The sequence below is a fragment of the Amblyomma maculatum genome, chromosome 3 (assembly GCF_055883805.1).
Source record: "Amblyomma maculatum isolate TAMU_Amacu chromosome 3, ASM5588380v1, whole genome shotgun sequence".
NCBI classification, from domain to species: domain Eukaryota; kingdom Metazoa; phylum Arthropoda; class Arachnida; order Ixodida; family Ixodidae; genus Amblyomma; species Amblyomma maculatum.
In genome coordinates, this window is record NC_139346.1 from 200,958,530 (window position 1) to 200,978,950 (window position 20,421).

General features: G+C 42.6%; 1 protein-coding gene across 2 annotated transcripts; it reads right to left on the reverse strand.

The window, feature by feature from the left end:
* Nucleotides 1–12,574: 12,574 nt before the first annotated feature.
* Drep2 (DNA fragmentation factor-related protein 2) lies at nt 12,575–20,402 on the reverse strand. Of its 2 annotated transcripts, none has more exons than XM_084599252.1 (4): nt 20,195–20,402; nt 19,473–19,566; nt 17,167–17,340; nt 12,575–14,694 (listed from the first exon to the last, which is right to left on the reverse strand). In XM_084599252.1, the coding sequence occupies exons 1-4, from the start codon at nt 20,204–20,206 to the stop codon at nt 13,766–13,768; spliced, it is 1,209 nt and encodes a 402-aa protein (XP_084455378.1). In that variant the 5' UTR covers nt 20,207–20,402; the 3' UTR covers nt 12,575–13,765. The 2 variants fall into 2 exon arrangements, with proteins under 2 accessions (XP_084455378.1, XP_084455379.1); XM_084599253.1 differs by lacking the exon at nt 20,195–20,402 and adding an exon at nt 19,644–20,177.
* Between the last annotated feature and the right edge of the window lie 19 nt (nt 20,403–20,421).

The window sequence follows — 20,421 nt, forward strand, 5'->3', positions numbered from 1 at the left end:
ACTGTCTCAGAATCATTTGTGTTAGGCAAAAATATATACTTTTTTTTCCGAACACAAAGGCTGAAAAAATGAAATATGAAGTGGTGTGCAAATGATACACAAATATATGAAAGTCTAGGAGATAAAAGCACTACCCTTTGGCAAAATGGCTGCCATATGCACATTCAGACTAGCCAGCAAACTGATTCTGTGATAAGTTAGCCATAGTACACTTGAGCATTTTATCATGTCATATCATGCTGTGGCACATGCAGGCTCTCATGTTGTAATACTACAGGGTTTTAAAAAGTATCGAGAACAATTTTTTTTCCTGACGTGACTATACATCCTAGCGTGCTCGCACCGCACGTGCAGGTGGTGAGGAATGTGACCTTCAAGAAGCATCAAGCGCCAGTCATCTCCGAGCGTTCATTCAGGCTAGACATGTTTTCAGTGGACCCTTGTCAGGTGATTTGGTGCGAGCGCAAAATGCAGCGAACAAATGAACAGCAATACATCACAAGATTTTGCGTTGGACTGGGGAAATCAGGTATGGAGACAGTGGGAATGATTCGCCAAGTGTTCACGGATGAAAGCATGTCACAGACTGCAGTTTTTAAGTGCCCAGAGCTCTTCCAAAATGGCCGAGAGTGTGGAGAACCAGTCCCGTGCTGGATGGCCGTTAACGCCATGAACCAACGACAATATGCAACATGTGCATGAAGTTCTGAATTCAGAACGTCATTTAAGTTTGTAAATAGCCATTGCAGATTAAATTGGCATTGATAAGATGACAGTACTATCACTGAAAATTTGGTGATGTGAAAGATCTGCACTAAGTTCGTCCTGAAGGAAACTGCATCATGACAATGCAACCAGCACCAAGATCAGCGACTACCTGACAAAAAACAGTATCACGATGATTCCCTGGTCCCCTTGCAGTCTTGACTTGGTAAGAGCAGACTACTTCCTATTCCCAAAGTGAAATCCTCGCTCAAAAGACACAATCATAAGCCCCTAAGTGCCATCAAAGAAGCTTGCACGAGAGCCTTTGAGGACCTTACGTAATCCGCCTGATGCTAAGAGATTTACTTTGAAGACTTTTGAGGCACTGTACCAATATCTCTAATAAATCTATTTTGCAATATACAAATTTTGTATATTAGCGAGCATTGAAAAAAAAATTGGGGAACCATCCTATTTCATGCAGAACAGACAGTTGCCTCCTCATACATCTATTAGCTCTGCCACAGTCTCAATCAGCTCATCCTTGCAATGATGCCTCGGGGCCGCAATATGAATTAGAACTTTTCAGGCTGGCCTGAGCCCATACCCAGCCTGAGCCAGTACCCAGCCTGGCCCATGCCAGCTGGAAAAACCACATAAGCGGAAAAACTCGCAGGCATATGGTCAGTGTGGCCACTTACCTACTCAATTAAGCAAGTGACACAGTAAGTGACACTTTCCTTAACCCCGTTAGGCCTCGAGCCTATCATTTTTAACAAATTCATCTTGCTCTCTGTGACAAACATAACATAAATAGATACAAAGCTCTTGCAGGGCAATTTACTCAAACTAATCCATACATGTGTTGTAGATAAATGCAGCTGACATAAATGACAGCACAAAAACTGGACTATATTTTGGATTTTTAGAGTGCGAGCAACAGCAAAGTAGCCTTGAGTTATGAGGGCTGGTAATAGCTTTTGGCGACAGCGAAACACTCCCTGACCGAACCTCTGTCACAAAGGTCTAGGCATTTTTGCGCTGTCATTTGTACTGTCTTGTCATTGTTTCTCGGGAGCAGTGCGTTTCAGAGGACCAACTTCGTCATCACCTTACCCAGGTGGTGAGCCATCAGTGTTATCCTGGCTGCTCTGGCTATTCTGCGAGAAAACTTTGATGAACTCGATGGCTTCCCGTGCCTCTCTTTTCTCGACCAAAAGTCGTCCGCAAGTGTCCATCACGGTTTCTACAAAAGTTGTGTTGAACAGATCGGGATCCACAGAGTCTGCTGGCATATCTGCCAGCACCTGTTAGGAAACCAAAGCAGATCAGCTCTGGTTGCTCATGACGCACTCAGTGGAAACATGATGAAAAAAAAAAGGACTATCGAGAGGTTTACAAAATTATGCATACTTCTACAGAAACTTTGGGGGATACTTATGCCTTGCTTTTAAGGGTAAGGTATGACAGCGTTAATGGCTCCCGTTTCTGGCTCCCTTTGTGGATACTCGTTTGCATTCATGCTCTCTGCTACTCATTTAATCATAAATTAAGAATTCAAACAGTCAAACTGCTGAATTCAAAATGCTGCATAACAAGACAGTTACTTACATGCAGCAAGCAATAAAAAGCAAGAAACAGACTGAAACCTGTCTTAGAAGTGTCCAGGGATCAGGCAAAGAAAAACGCTGCCTTACTTCGAGCTGATCTTCTGTGAAAAGTGCCAGCTTTCCCGTGTCTGCTTCCAAGTGCCGTAGTAGAACAGCTGCATCTAAGCACTCGCTGCTAAAAATGGAAGATGTTTCCTCACTTGAGTCTACAACATCACAGCCTGCAAAGAAAATCGTCGGTCATAATTAATATGTTAACAACTATTACAATAACACAGCCATGTAAAATGAGGCAATCTTTCATACATACACTTTAGTGTTATTCACCCAATTTTTAAGACATGAAATAGAACACCCCATGATCCCTTCAATTAGAGAAAATTTTGCACATTAAAGGTAAGGAATGGAAACTATAACAACGAGGCTTGCTTAGAAAGAAAGAGTACCAATGATGAGCTCCTTAAATGATAGCTCTACTAGTTAGCAGTGGCCCACTTTTGAACCCCCTTCGAGTGCATGCACGAGATGGCAAATATAAACTACTCGTAGGCGTACCTCAACATTAGTTTTTGTTAGAGCTGTGCTCAAGGCCATTAACATTATGAACCAAGATTTGTGCAACAGGCCCAAAAGTTGCCAGTGAGAATAATTAAATTTTGCCAATCCAGTTTCTAAAATGTTCAGTCACCTGTTAAAACGAAACGATACGCTTACTAACACCTACTCTAATTCAGGAGCTGGTGATGGTCAGCATGCGAAAGGAAGGAGTGAGCAACAATCTCGGCAGTGTGTATAAGTAGTTAAGAGTCTTTCCCATAGGTACACCAAACCAGAAGTACCAGCAGAGACAGCATCAAAGTACCATACCTTTTATGAAACATATGCGACTACCACAAAAAAAGATGTAGGCAAGGGAACACTCAAGATAAGACAGGCGCTATTCTAAGCATTAGTTTATTCATTATGATGCACCTACTGCAGATTAACCAGCGACTGGCTTCAGTGCTGGTATGTTTCCAGTATAGAACGACCTGCCCAAACTGAAGTTTTGACCATACCTTTCGCACAGCATAAAGATAATGTGGAATAAAAACACTGCTTTGGATCTCACTTGACACTTTATGAAGGAAGCTACCATCATGACTGGGAAACAGTTTCCATTACTGGGACACTATCACTATGACTAAGCTGAATTTATAGAAAGGATGGAAATGCTTCTTTTCTCTTAAGTCTTCAAATAAAATATATATGTTAAGGAGGAAATAGCTGCCAACCACCAATTACTAAGTTTTATCAAGTTCTAGGTACTGTTATTTTTTATAGACAGTTTATAAGACTCAGATAGCCAGCTTATTTGCTCTAAAATTGCTGCCATCAAAAGTGCAGAATGTGCGTGGAGATTTGAAACTTTATTAAATGCTTAGGCTATTTTCCTTCTTAATAAGTCTGTTTAAAGTGAAACTTTTTGCAATTTAGACAGACTTCATATTACTGTTTACAGTTCATTTAAGTGAATCTCACTAAAGAAAAATAGGCCTTGAGGCTTTTACACGCTGCCTTAAAGCAGATACCTAGCTTGGCTAGGCCATCGAGCGTGAAACATCCAACTGCATAAAACCTCTTATACCCACAACTCTTTGCTTTAACTACACAGGCTGATGCAACCTGACCTTCCTCATTTTTACATAGACCAAGCTTCTAGAGCCTTTCAAGTACAAGCTGGCCAATTTTAGTATTGTCTAACTAGACCTAGTAAAAAGCAAGCCTGCAACATTTGGTGCAGGGCTTGGACCCATGTCACCACTTGAGCTGAGAGCACCAAGCCTGTGAAACACAAAGAAAATGGTGCATTCTATGCTTCACTGCAAGCCCTGTTCACAGTGCCTACTAGCAAAAAGTGCCTCCATGAAAGTGTTTCGGCTGGTAAGCAAAATACCATTTTGTGAACTTGAACAAAGCAAAGTTATAAATAATTAAACAATTTAGGCATCATCAATTTAAACTGGCTGAAATAACCTTTTATCGATCGCTTCATATGTTTTTGTTTTCAACTGTTTCCCATCCTTTATGGCTTCTAACAAAAACATGGCATTATTATAACATATCATTTGCTGTGTATTAAATGTACCATGTGTGTTACCATGGACACGCCCTGTACCTTCTGGCAAAGAAGTCATGCTGAAAAGAAAGGGGAAGAAAAGGAACAGGAAAATGGGGAAGATAAAGGGGAAAAATGGGTGTTTCACTGAAAGATTTTTTGGTAATGACCTCTTAAAATCTTTCACCACCAGAATCCTGAGCAGAAAAGGTTCTAGGCTTAAATGCCATTCTTCTATGACGATAGAGGGCATTTAACACACTAATAAGAGTGCTCTCTCTGCTTGCCAACCAAGTTCGAGTGGACCCTTAGAGCTTGCACAATTTGCACTGGTGTGAGTGTGTGTGTGTAACAAAGTAGCAGTCCAGCACATTTCCACTTTTAGTAACACAACTCTATTTACTTTTATTAGATTATCTCATATATAACCTCAACCCTGCATTCCTCCCAGAAGAATGCGCCAACCAGCTGCAACAAAACACATCCAAACAGTGGGGCGCACGCCCCGACAGGCTTCTTTGACACACCGCACATGCCACTCTTCCGTCCACAGTAAAAGGTCCACACAGTACACTTTCTCTCACTGCTTCGGAACAAGATTCTCTCTCTCTCTCACCGGTGAACACCGGGGAAAGAGAGAAAACTCTCACAGAAGAAAAAAAAGTAAGAAGAGAACAATCGCTGCTCCCTGCCGACCACATATCCTTTTGCTTCGACCAATCCTCCACAAAGCAGGTTGGCACGGGGGAGCCGGTGCAACAGCAGCGGTCCCATAACAAGTGGCAGTGATTCCCCTCACCCAAAGGGACACACACACAATGTAGTACAAAACAAAGGCAACACCCAAAATGATGATCATGAAAATGAAATAAAAAAATTTAAAAAAGCAAGATTTGCAACACACAGTGAATACTACAGTTGGCTTTGAGATGACACTGACACGAACAGTTGCGTAGAAAACACAAAAGCATGACCGAAAGATGATGCCACTGAGGAAGGAGCATGGATGAGGGCACACCATTTGACATGTGACAAGGAATGCGGGTGCCGAAAGACACGCCAAAAAAAAAACAAAAATGTCAAAGGGCCACACCGAATGGCCTCCCTCACCCATGCTGCCTTCCTTCCGCAAAGACAGCAGCTGCGAAAAAAAGAAAAATCAAGAGCTTGGCAATTTGGCACACAACATCCAACAACAGCAGTGTCCTCAAAAAATGAGCAACTCTGAATGTTGCCCCTTGTCAGCCCTGGACTGCGCAGGGCAGCTCTGAGGCAGAGTATAAAAAACGATCAGTATCGTCGTCACCAAGAGGATGGGACTGCCACAACTATGTTAAATGCGTTGCGACAGAGAGTGAGATAGAGAGAGAGAGTGGGAGAGAAGGAGAGACAGAGCTTCTCACTTGCCTCTTAACACGCCCGCTTCATTTTCTTCTCTGACAGAAATAAAGTATGAGCGCCAGTATGGATGCATCCGCTGAGAAAACTGCAGCATCCAAAAACAAGTTGCGCACAAACAAACAAACAAACAAACAAACAAACAAACAAACAAACAAACAAACAAACAAACAAACAAACAAACGAGTGCATGGTTTCCTGTGCATATCTTGTAATGGCAGCATGTATAGCTTGTAAACTGCGTTGCACCGAGTGCAGTAAACAAAACGAGGCCCCCTTTAACGTTAACAGCAGCTGTCATAACGGCAAACCTGCCTTTGCAAACAACTGCTGTGCTTTCGTCGCACACTGTCACTCCGCGCTCCCTTCTTCTCAATGAAGGGAAGTGGGACTGCGTACTCCAAAAAAAGGGGGAATGTCTTGCAGGTTCCACGGAAAGAAGTCACAAAGTCGCACGACTGAAACTGGAGTTACCTCCAATTTTTTTCCACCTAAGCTGATTACAGAAAAACGTTTTTGAACTACTCTTCAAAGGTTCCGAGCCATGCTGCCTTTTTGTTTTGCTAAGTTATTATAGCCACAGTGTAGCACTCATTAGGCAGCAAGCACGTTGCAGTATGCAGAACACTGTTTCGCACTCAACTGTTAACTACCTGTCATGCCTGCTGCATTTATTGGAACACCTATTCACTTAGTAAAGTAGGTAGAGTTATGCACCAATTACTTTATTGCTATAAATTGAAAAGCGTAATCGTGCCAAACTCTCCAAGTGTCTGCAGGCTTCTTTCATGCGACGAGCTACATCTGATTGCATAAAGTCTAAAAATGGTTTAAACTTGAAAAGCTTGGTGAGGTTTCTAGCCGATAAACACAAAAAGTGCTGATAATAAAAGGAAAAAGAAAGAAAGAAACAAACAAGCAAACCCAATATGGCCCACGAACCATACTTAAAGTCTGCTAAAAGCCTTCAAATCAATAGTCTTGACAAAGGCATAGCTCAAATTCAAGAAATGTTGCAGTATGTGTGCAATAAGCCCAAAGGCAGAAAGAAATGCCGTCATGAATAGGCATTCTACGTGAAAGTGTTTGACAGTGACTCTGTCAAGCGCTACAGAATCAAAATGGCTAACATTTAGTTAAATGACTAAAAGAAAAACAAAAAATGCCTTGAAGAGACCTCGAAACAGTGTAAATTGCACTCCTTGAGGCATCTGCCCAATTCCCAGTGCCCTGACAAGAGTTCAGCTATTTTTTGTCTTTGGTTTCGCAGCAAAGCAGTAACGACTGAATTTTCGTTTTGTTGCCTTACCTTAATATCCTTAATATAAGCTGTGCAAGCATGCGAGCATTTAATGCAGATTTAAAGAAAACAGATCGTAGCTATGCCAACGTTATGTCATGTAACTGTATAAGTCTAGTTTTATAAGTTGGCACTGTAAAAGTGTTCAAAAGTCCCAACAACGTTGACAACTACCTTATATACTGCCTTCACTCTTCATCTACTACACTTAGGACCCACCGTAAGAATTTGCGATACTTCTCAAGAAAACTGCTGAGAAGGTGCTTGAAGTAAACAGCATTACACCCTTTGCTTTGTTGGAAGCTGAACTTCAGGCTCATAGCAAGCAGTAAAATTAGGTTTAGAGATAGTGGAACTTCACTAAACAGCTCTCCTAGCTCCTGCAAACATGAAAATGTAACCTCTGCTCTGGAACAGAAGTGCCAGCCTAGGCTCTAACTATGGGCACAATAGTAAGCTAAAAAGGAGCCACAGACTGCACCTCATTCAAGCTGAATTCAACAAGTAGTCCCCATGCATGTCCAATTTGCAACTCGCCTCAACAACAAATTGGCAGATAACGTGCAAATAGCAAGCAACATGTAAACATCAACGCAGACCACATTCACACTCAAACGAGGCCAGCGATACATGTATTGTACACAAAAAACGAGTTGCCTTGTTCAGGTAGAAAGATTATTCAGGTACTCTCTGTGGATTACTGTTTCTTCCCCAGAGCTCATGTGGCAACAAAAGTCAACATTGACAGCTGCGTTACTGTAACAACAGATGGTTATTAATGCTCCTCCTGCATTAACTGTTAGATAGTTTTCACTAAAGCTTTGTGCGGAGGTGATGCCTGGAGGTGGGAGTCTAGATCTGTCACAAACCAAATACCATGTTCAGTGATGGCCACGGCCGGTCCATATGTAACAAACCCAGCACTTCACCGTGTGGGTTCAACTAATAACCAAGGACTTAAACAGTAGCACAAAATATGAAAACCGTAAAGCACCCAGAAGCCATTTGCTGCTAAGGCGTCAAAATACCTGTCACAAGAAAAAAAAAAAAGAAACATAGCTGGCAAGCAGCAAAACTCAAGTTCGCTGAAAACAGATACTATCATGTTTGTTAAGCTTTGGCATTGCACACATCTGGTTAGCAATTACAAAATATTGGAGTCATAAAATCTACCCGGGAAAAAAAAGAAGAAGAAAAAAAAAAACGCAAGCAGAGCAACAAGAAGTGATGCCAAGCAAATGAACCTCCAGATGGCACCTCCGGAAAAAATGTTAGCCTATGTTAGCTAGTGCTTTCTGAGGAAAAGTGCAGCCATCTATTTCAATTAACGATGTCAGTACAGCTGGACAAAATGTAAAGCAGAACCAAAATATCTAATACAGGGCCAGTTAATGTACTTTGCTTTCGTTTATACCGCTGTCACATGGGCACTTTCAATCCCAATACAGTTAATTTAGGTTGAACGCATTTGCTAGACCATTTAGACTGCGAAGTTATCACTGCTAGTTACCCTTGCACCCAAGAAATGTTTAAATACATATTAATATGAGGCCAAACTGCCTGCTTGTACATAATTAAAAAAATTGCATTACTCTAATTCAAAAAGAAAAAATTTCTTTGCTTAATTTTGCTTAATTAAAGACGGCTAATATGCTACATGTGAATGCGTGCACATAGCATCATTTGGCATGAAGCAGACCAATTTGTTGACCATAACTGAGTCGGGAATTTCGTGATTGGCGTGTGCTGAGGATGCCCAACGCTTCAGTTGAGGTCGCAATCTATCAGGATCAAAGGCGCCCGGATGACAGCGTTATTGAAAAATTCTGTTCACTGGTACTCGCATGTGCATGAGACATAATGTCAGGCAGCCTATGGAATAAAAGTGCTTGCGCTGTAGAAACAAGTGGCATACAAATGTTCTCGTGAGATAGCGTAAAAAAGTTTGGCACAGGATTGCAGAATAACAAATTAAATACTGCGAACACACAGCACAAGAATTCACATCGAAACAAAAATATGGAGCCTATTTCAACAAACTTCATGTCAGGTACACTTGCTGCCAGGCAAGGTGCCAGAAATGAAACGAGTGTAAGCAGTAACAACAGGTACTGAACATAACAGTGCTAGCCCATAAACAACTCTGCACACCAACAAATTTCATTCCATGACAAAGGTAGAGCACCCAACAGTGTTGTTCCAGTCTTGGTGAAACCGCGCTCTTCTGGTTATGTAATTCCTAGGTTGCCTTTAAAAAAAAAGGAGGCATACATCTTTGCATATAATAGTAACAAATCTTCTAATGCAGCAATAAGCTTGAAATCTCTTTCTCTGTTACAATAAGAACACCCACAATCCTAACAGGCATTTGACAAACATAACTGAAATGTCAAGGCCATCTGAAGTATCATCAAAATAATTATTTTGTAAAGCATATCGAAGCCTTAGCAATGATCAGATGGCTTTCTTTTTCCACTTGATAAAACGATAAAAGCAACTTGTTTTGAGCTATATACTATGAGCAAATGAATATTGCTCAAAGTCTCTTTGCTGTAAATAAGCCAAAAATGTAAACCTATGCTAAAAACTTCGCTAAAAACATGTTTGCCAAGCATGTGAAAATCTACTGAAACTAACCTGAGAATCTGAAGGAACAAACTTGAAACTGCCCTCACAAGAGTACAAGTACCAAGAAAGGGAACGTATCTCTGCACTTAAATTTTGATCGAAATATAGCAAGATTTAGAATTGAGCTGAAAAATATGGCAACAGAAATGCATGTATGCTGAATGGCTTTTCATATAAAATGAAATAAAATGAATGAATATGTCGATGAAAAGCACTACCTGAAATTAAAACAGGCCCGGTGTTAATGCATGACCATGACAGTGGTTCTAATAGCTCTGAACCTAAAGGATAGTTACAAAAGCTTGAAAGCAAACTGTGTATAGAGGCAGTTTAATTTTTGTTATGCACTTTAAAGCAGACACTTAATACCTGCAATGCTGTAATGACGGCTAGTTGGTTTTCCGTCATAGGTAGGCACACTAAACTTTGACCCAAGACGCTTCACTAAAATAAGACAAGACATCGCGCATGTACTAGTCTTGTCTTGTTTTAGTGAATCGTCTTGGGTCAAAGTTTAGCGCGCCTACCTATGACTTAATACCTGCACGAACCACAAGCTCAGTACATAGTAGAACTTCCTACAAACAAGTTATTTATTTTATCGCGAGTGGAAACAAATTGCAATTGAGGAAGCTGTTTGGAGCTACGTTTAGGCATCTAATAATGTGCATATGCTGTATGTAATATGAAACAATGCAACACTTATCATCAACCATGAAGAATAGATGCTTGAATTAATTCATCCCCTCAGACTGCACTGCAACCTCTTACTATCCATGCACAAACAAGCATAAAAACATGCACCATGCCAAGCTACATCTAGCAAGACTCTCAAGCCTTTTCATCATATCAATTTCCAAGCAGGAAGGTTACATAAAATAATCTAGATATCCCACAGAACAGCATATTTTGCCTTTCTGTGCATACATACTTGAAGCAAATGAATAGTTGATACCTGTACATTACTACTGAATCAAACAAATACAGTTTAGGTAGTAAATAAGAATAGCAAGAATGCACGAACCATGGAAGTAATGCACAGAGCTCGGCAGTCAGATGACATGAATTGCATCTTAAAATAAATATCTTGCTAGTTGCATTAAACTGCTGGCTACATAACCAAGATAAAGAAAGCAGCTCAAAACTAAAGTACTGTGAGAACCATCTGAGCATAGCTGGAGCTGGCCTTTCTTGCAACAATAAGTTCCTCTTGCTGCCAAATTCTTCCAATACAAGCTTTGAGTCATGGAAAACCGCAGACATAGTGAAACAACAGGAAACAAGTAACCATAAAGCATAGGGAAGTCAAGGAAGTGAAACAGAGATATTCAACAGCCCGCCTGCATGCAGACAGTGCCAGGTTAGCTGGCATTCTGTGACCTTTTAATATCTTAACAAGTCCGTTCCTACAAAGCCTACAAGCTCCACACCCTGACGGTGAAAACACAACGGCAGGTGGAAGAAGACTGCCCCTCGGCGGAAGACCCAAAGAATACTTGTAAAATGCCAAGTTTTCTGCCTCCCTCATCAGTCTGCATAATTGGCGGCAAAGGAAGGCGGGGGCGGTCGGGGGGGGGGGGGCAAGGAGTTTCCAGGATATACATACAGGCTTGTAGCAGAAGGAAACGGTTACTTCCCACAGTGCATGTATAGTATATGTACATGTATAACTTGTAGATTTGTTAGATATCAGTTATATATATATATATTTATTTGTCTCCTATGTACATTACAAAACTATGGCAATAATTACTTAGCTGTTGCTTTTTATTCTTAATGGCAGTTCCAACAATGGGATGTCAAAAGTAGCTTATAAAGGGAACGGGCTTTTACCTTTCACGGCACCTAAGTGGGAGGGCTGAGAGGTCATGAGTAAGGGGGTAGCAGCAGCGGCAATTCCTAGACACACCTACACTACATACAACTCTCACGTCTCTGCTCTCCGTGTAGAGATGCAAGGCTGGAAAGGTGACAAGGAAAGGGGAGTTCTAGAATGCCACCTATGAGCTCACCCAAGAAGCTCGCAATCTCGCCAGCGGGGGACCGAGACAATGTTCCCACTTTGAAAAGCCCTTTTGCAGCCAGCATGATGTCAACAACACATCATCGCTATCATCATCACCGTCATCACCAAACGTGCGCACGGCAAAAAACAGAGAACAGTCTCTTTGCATTGTTTCTAGTGTCTTCCTTTCACTTTGCTTGTTTGACGATGTTACAATGAGCAACGAAAGCCTTTTCACTCAAAGACACCATGAATTCCAGACAGTCAGAAAACGAGACATGCAAGACGACACTGCCGATAAAAGAAAGAAGAAAAACTAATTTCTGCTCGATGATTCGATTCTCGCAAAAAGTCAAGAGCCAGCAAGCGTGTAAATCTGTGTGTGTGTGTCTACGCAGGTGCACATCTTCCCAACGCCACTGGTTTGAGCACTGACACCTTGGTCTTCGACACACGTGCATATAGGTCAGGGCAGAATTGACAGGGGAATAAAATGAATGCAAAAAGGCAGAGAGATTTAAACAAGGCCATGCCAAGCTGGCGCAAGTGCACACTATTATTTTGAAAGAAAAAGTGAACATATAACGTTGAGCCAATGAATAACAACTGGTCCAACGAGTTACAACAGAGAGATGCTCAACTAAGCCCTGAACTACTTGAGGATTCCTATTGGCACAGGACAAAAACTTGCTGTGGCTTCCACCAGCAACATCCAAGAACTGACAGGCATTCCCTAACTTGAAGGCTTCTTTGACGTACCTCCAAGAATTGTAAAACGTTTGTTGTCAACAGTGAAAATGTTGTACTGTCCAAAAGGTGGTGTTCATTAGTTTCTTTTTTTTTTTTCCCTTGTATACACGCACGCACATATATACAAACACACACACATATATACAGTAAATTCATGCATTGAAAGTGCTTGCCTTTGTTGTGACATTAGCTTAGCCACAATGGCCACAGTAAAAAAGGAAAGAAAAAGGTATTGAGAAAGAACAGTAAAGCAACCGACAAGCGCTACCTGCAAAAACACAAGGAGCATATGGTATGCACCATGAAAGCAAAGTTAAAAACTTTGCCAAGGTAACGACAGGTGAGCCGACAAAATAGGAGCAACATTTTGCGTCAACATGTTGCGAGTCAGTGGCAGTGAGTCGGCGCTGAAAAGTCCAGAGCACTCAAGAGGTCAAAGGAAAATGACCCACTGCAGGCAGAGACAGTACAGTGAATATGGGGGCGGAGGGAGGATGGGGGGAATTGTAGGGCTGAAAGGGATGGGGTGCTGTAGAGTGCCGTGCTTCAAGAGAGGGATATCCCAAAAAGTGGTAAGAGGAGATTGCAGAAAACGTCTTGAGCAGGGGACGTGTGCACGGCCTGGGTCCTAAACCATTAGGCCACACGAGGCCGGGTTTGTGGGATGGTAAGTTTATGCAGCCTGCTGCCGCTGACAATACAAGGTGAATGGCTGGAAACGCTGAGGAGACTTATATTAGCACCAATCGTAAGAACAAAGCCTGCAAGAACACACCACAGGGGAGCTAACAAAAGACGAGCGGGGAAAAACAAGCAAACAAACGCTGCAATGCAAAAAGCATTAAAATACTTTTTGTGAATATAAAAAGGCATGCTTAGGTGTTATCATAGCCTATGGAAAGCTGCTGGGACGAAGCAACCAATAAGGAGACACTGAAACAAAAGCAATGACTATAGCACTGCATCAAGGAATGTAACTTGAACATAATGTGACGGTGCACGAAAAGTAGCTAAAGGGAAATGCTAAACAGAGGTGACTACTCTAGCTGCGCTTATGTGACCCACAGAGGAGCTAGTGGTGTGCTGCTTTGACCTGGAACGATGCCTCTGGTGTTGATGGGCATCTCGAAAGGAGCAGAGACCTCAGCACTGCCATCACCGAGCAGCAGGGCCCTTTGCACCCCAAAAGTGGCAGTGGCAATTCTTTGGCACGTAGCCTCTATGTGAGCTAAAAAGGAAAGGAAAGACACCAAAAGCACAGACACCCCTTATCAAAAGTACCCCGGGTGTTCCATAATGCCATAATACTGTCCATTGTAGATGACTCCGATTTCCCTGAGCACCTCGCCGCGTAGCGTTGCTTTGATAGTCCAATTGTGGACATCGGCACTCTCTCGCTCACGCTCTAGTCGGTCCACATCGACTATGCGCGAACCCAGCCTCTCAAGGATGACGCCAATGTCTCTGATAGTGAGGTGCCGGTCCTGCTCTAGCGACAGCTGGTCTACCAGCAGCAGGTAGCGCTCCGTCAGCTGCTCCTCCTCACAGGCCGTGTTCTCCGTGTCTGACTCGGAGTCGTCGACAGCAGGTATGCGTGCTTCTTCCGTCACTTCCAGAAAGCGGACGTGCTGCCCTTTGCCTGATGTCGTTGGCTGAGGCTGAGGCACCATCCTCTGCATGCCCGACGTACCGGGGAATGGACCACCACGCGGTGGGAACTCCTGAATGGGTGACGTTGCAACTGACTTGTTCACCTGGATCTGGTGGGAGCCATGGAGAGCAGCACAGTGAAAATCGCACTCAGCGTGGTTGTGGTCGGGACTTCCAGTTCCGTTGTTGCCGTTCGAGGAAGGAGCGGCACCCGTTGTCGAATCGCGTGACCCTGCCCTGGGAGGCAAGGTGCGTGATTCAGGTCGGGGCCCCAGGCCTTCTAAGGTGAGCCGGGTTCGAGGAATGGCACCGGCGGCGCCTCCGTCCACGGCTCCAGCGGCTTGCGCCTCTTGCGAGGAAACTTCAACGCGAAGCACTCCACCAGCCTCGGAGCCGGGTCCGCGGCGCCCCTGGCACCTTTCGTGCTGGTCCCAGTGAAGCACGACTGTAACGCGTCCTTTGTTGTCCATGATCTTCCAGGATGGCTGCAGGTCCATCAGTTCCAGGCTGGCGATGGCATCACACACAATGCGTGGTATTGCTGTGATGGCTAAAGTGGGGAGGTGGGGATGTGGGTAGGCAGAGTAACCCAACCACAAAATTTTGGTAATGGGACAATACTCTACATACAGATTGCACTGAAGCAAAATATAGCTAAGGTGCAGACCACAACCCTGCTACTTGCACTTTCTTAGCTAAAGGATGCTAGCACTACCAGGAGTGATGCATGTGAGCACATGGAAATGTGAAAAATACTTTCATTTTATAATGCAAGTAAAGATTTATATTAGACAAGCATGGTGTACGGTGCAAGAATATATAGAAGTGAGAACTTTATGAATTGCGATAGCCCTAACGATGGCTCCGAACTATTCATTTTTTAGTCAAGAAGATAACCATGCGAGTGCATTTGCAGAGCCAAAGTGAGAACTTTATGAATTGCGATAGCCCTAACGATGGCTCCGAACTATTCATTTTTTAGTCAAGAAGATAACCATGCGAGTGCATTTGCACAGCCATTAAACATTTGTTTCATGTCAGCAGGTGCCTCTACTGCATGCACCTCCCCTATGCGACAATCCGAATAAATTGCTCACAGCTGAATATTCTTTCTAGGTGAGGTAGTTACAGCACATCAACAACATGGGGAGAGTCCACTAGCTTGTTTTGCAACATTTACTCCACAGAGGTGAGCGAATCTCGTTTCCCCAGGCTAACATGCAGGACTCATTCGGTTACCCGAGCAAGGAGGCAACTTATACCAGCTTCTGTAAAATGCAACGGCAAACTGGAGCTACACAGAAGTGTTTTTTAAACAACTTATTTTACCATCATCCCATAGCTGCTTGTGGTCTTTGCACCCCTATTTTTCAATACATGCTAACTTAGCTAAGCATTCCTGCTTCTTGGCCAATATGTCAGTTTGTGTTGATAGAGGGCACATACATTCTACAAATATGCAAATCAATCTTCTTGATCGCTAGTGTCAAATCAAAATGTTATTGCTACATTTTTTCTTTTCCAGCAAGGTTATTTCTAACCTTCAGTTCCTCAAGCTGCCAGTTAACTGAGCAGATTAGCTTCAACTTGAAAGCTTGGCAGTTTTATGATTGTGTCGGGAACATTCTGTACAGTTAATGCAAGGTCTTGCACACAGTGTCCCCATGGGGATGTAAGCGTGTGTTTGATGCCAAAAATAAAAGAAAACATAAAATCAACTGAAACTTTATTTCCACAAGATTACAAAATAACAATGAAAAACAAGAAACTAAAGACACAAAAACTCAATCGTGAAGACTGTACAATAATATGGGACACATGAAAACAAACAAAACATGTTCATGCAGAATGCAAACAAAAGAAATGCCTAACTTGGATTATACTACAAAAGAAGCAAATGTTTTCACTGTGTTAAAGTACACAAAAGAAGTTCCACCTGTCTGTAACACCAGCAACATGTAAATAATACCTGCAGGCATGCAACGACACATGAACTAGATTTTTGTTGTGATCCTAAATGGTCAAAAACTAAAAGCAACAAGTACAAAAACCATCGAGGTGTGTAGGAAATCAAAAGCGAAAATCCTACCTCCCAATGTTTAGGGACAAATATATCTCAAAAGATACCCAATATAAAATGCATGATATGATGTCTAGAAGTAAAAATGGGAGCCCACGAATGGCTTGACTTTCAAAATGAAAAAGCATCACGGAATACCACAAGAACCAAGGCTGGCTGCTTTTCTACCCATTTTAATACCATGTTGGTACACGTTTACACATGAACGTTTCAACGAATTGAGACGCGAAATAGGCACATCAGCATCCGACAAAATGAGGAACATCCGGAATTCTAAAATCAAGCTTCTCCACAACGCATCATGTTCTGAACATGCTGGCACGTTGCCACATAAAGCTACTTAATAGCAATACCATGCAAATACAAAATTTTTGACAGCCTAATATGAATTAATTTTAAAGAGATGAGCAGTATACATGTGCTGTAACTCAGTGACTACACCAAGTTATTGCTGAAAAGAGATATAGTTGTCACAAATTACGACTAAAATGCTTCTAAAGAGGCCTCCACATAATGCAAGTCACCACCACATACATTACAATACGCTTTGCAGAAAAGCTAGTAGTATTTTTAAAGTTCCTACTACCTCTATGCACTACGTAATGCAGCAGATACAGCCTTTGTCAAAAGTTTACAGCCTAAGAGGTTTTCTTTTGGATCAAAGCTCGTTGGCATTTTCCATATGGGCAGCATGAGAGAACTATCATTCTCACTTGTCCGGAAGTTCGAGGACTTGCACAGATGCTACAAGAGCCCCTATTACACAGCTTAGAAACAGATCCCTCAGCCTCTTTGTCTTCGACAATGGGTTTACTGTAAAGTTGCATCTATGAACTTGGTATCAAAAAAGAAATTACCATAAATCTGCCGCTGTACCAGCAACATGCAAAGATCAGAGAAAAAAAAAAAAAAAAAGCAGCAGTCATCAAGATGACTCCTTACCTGCCCTCAATGCTTCAACACCGGGTGGCAGCCATTTTTCGTTGGGTTGGAGCATTAGGAAAACAGTGTCCCTTTCAGCTCGCTGGAAGTAGTTCTCATCTTCCACTTCGGTGCCATCTGTTTCGAGTACGATCTTTAGGTCGAAAGGGTTGGTGTATCCTAGCTTGGCTGCTCCTGGGGGGAAAGTTCGCACGCTCCAGTTATGAGCAGTTATGGTGCACAAGAACAATGCTTGCAGTGAAAGTGGGTATGGACAATGTGCCTTACAGCAGCTAAAGGTATTATGATGGATATGTAGCAAAAGTAGTAGTTAGAACTAGTCTACACTACTGAGAGGCCAGAGCGCAATAGCGCAAAAGTGCATAGGTATTTATGAACAAGGTCTATAGAAATTAGGAATGATGGCTGGAATGGTCATTTGCCTTAACATACAGCACAAATGTACAGGTAATGAAAGGGTGAATACAGTAGAAAAAAAGCATAGCAAGATAGTGCTAATTTTTAGACTAAAAGATATACATGATAGAGAGAAACCATTCATGGATGGAACATGACAGACCGTTTTACTAAATGCACATGAAAAGCAGGTGTGTTCCGACGTTCTCTCTCAATCTGCATAAATTTGGGATCTTGCTTTGGTTGGTTGGTTTGTGGGGTTTAATGTCCCAAAGCGACTCAGGCTATGAAAGACGCCGTAGTGGAGGACTCCGGAAATTTTGACCACCTGAGGTTCCTTAACGTACACTGACATCGCACAGCACATGGGCACCTTGCTTTTCGCCTCCATCGAAAGGCGGCCGCCGAGGCCGGGATTCGATCCCGCGTCCTTGGGAACAGTAGTCGAGCACCGTAACCATTGTGCCACCCCGGCGGGATGGATCTTGCTTTAACTTATTTAAGTAATAAAACGCAAAGCACACTGACTGTTCATTTAGTTATCAGATGACAACACACGGACATAATGAGCATCACATTTGTTATTTACAAGCCCTGAAAAAGGGGTTACACCATCAGTGCCAAGGTTATCGCTTCTCAAGCAGATTAAAATAATTTGTACATCAATATCAGCACTTTGGCCATGTCCCTACTCCATGCAACAAGTAAACACAATGCACATACCGAGTTTGTACTGGAAAACCCCAACTGAACGGACTACCCAAAAACAGAACAGCTTCACAGAAGGAAACATAGAACAAAGGTTCAACAAACAATTAACAGAAACACTGCTCAACTCAATCCAGAGCACATTGATGAAAATGCTCAAAATAGAAAAACAAGCAGAAAAGGAAGCAGAAAAAATATGCTTGTTAGAACCTAAAACCATCCTCATCAAAATTTTAGTACTGAACGATGCAAAATCAATGCCAACAAATAAGTAAAGTAAAAGTATTTCTACGTTTGTGCTTAGGCAAGCAGATCCTATTTTCAACTTTGTTAACATCACAAGCTGCTGCAACTGATTATGGGTGGGTATTGAACTAGTTTGTAGCAAACGTGAACCAGAGACAAGTTAAGGTGACAGTTGTGAAGAGAGCAAACTATTGTCAGAATTTATTTAAAATTTGATTACAAAAATGAGTCACCAGAAAAATGCTGCTACAGGCAGCTTGTAGTTCAACTCATACTCAGCCATTAATGATTTCGGTCAAAAGGACAAGGCAGCCGTTGCTATTGACCTGTCATTTATCAATTTCAAAAGCGATTCAGGAAAGATGCTACTCGTGCGCTTTCATTTTTTCTGTAAAGAACTCCATTTCTATGAATAAAAGCACACAAACTATTCCTAACTATTATATATATAATATATATATTAATTCCACAGCTATTTTTATTGCTGCAGGCAAACTATGGTAGCAGAAATGCAGGACAGCGAATTTGTATGCAGCTGGGTTTATGAGACCTTCCTGCCACATTCTTGCTTCTAAAGTGTGTTTAGCTTATATCTGTAATCAACTAATTACATCTCACATTGTTACCAATGAGTAAATGATGCGCAATTTCTACAATGGTATTGGCTGGCAGAAAAACAACGCAATAAAAATGTGTTTTACGTCCTTTGCGATACTACACTTACTCCACCTGGCTTTCATGTAAAATTTCAAAATTTAAACAGAAGCGTTTCCTTTCATTCATTGTCGCAAGTGGATAAGGGATAAGAAACCGCAGAAGCAAAGCTGCCAAGTAGGTATTTACAAAGCCGGACGACAACCACCGGGACAGTGACATGCAGGAGAAAAATAAGACTAGTGACCAGAAGGTAGGGTCAAAATAACTTGGCACGGAAACTAAAGGCCTAGGAAACTAACCTTTTGTTCGGAGTTCATCCAGAGACGATGCGACAACACTTTTTCTTGTCTGTCGGTCACAGCTCCACACTTTGTGCGGTTTGCCTGCCAAATCCTGCAATCGATTACACAAGGCAAGTCAAAACTAAAAACCAAACTAAATGTGTCGTACCTTTGCTTCTCTGTACGTACATACATCTGGCTGTAACGAGTCGTATCGGACTCGGGAAAAAAACGGCTAGAAGTACCGCGCGAACTCGGCACAGGCTAGTCGCTGGACACTGTACTATGCGTCATGACTGCGACACGACGTTGTGTGGTTTGTCGACGGCTGCATTGGATACGCGTGATGGGATTGCTTACGCATGCCCGGACAGATTAAACAAGAAAAAAATCGTCACTTTCAAGCCGAGAGAACACGGACGGTCAAATTTCCGTACATTCGTTGCCGGTGACCGCGCATGGGAACCAGAGGTTGGCTCCAAAGGGCAAACTAGGACAACTGGGATCGGTCGGCCCGCTGCGCCCATCGACCACTTCGCGTAGCCGATCCCTGCATCCCTCGAGTTCGGCCAGCCGTGGTATTAAGGCCAATCCTTCAGTTCTTTAGTTATTTCAACAAAACACTGCCCGGACGAAGCCTAACGTGGTCCCGTTTGACATCTGTCGGTTTTATGTTATGGGTGCTCCTCGACTGGGCTCTCCGGAGTGCTGTCGTACAGTAGGGTACCGGGTCAACTCACCTCTGTAGTCATTATAGTGGACTTGTGCAGCTAATTCCAGCCGCTATGTCCCGCCTTCCACTGATCCCTCGCCATTTCGCAGAGAATCGTGATATTCCAGCGAAAAGATGCACAGCCCTTTGACTCCCACACCATCCGCCTTGCTTGGCTGTTTGCTTCGTGAACCTGCTGCCCTGTTTTTGTTTTGGTTCTGTCGTTATCGTTATGCAATTTTTCGTTACTTCACT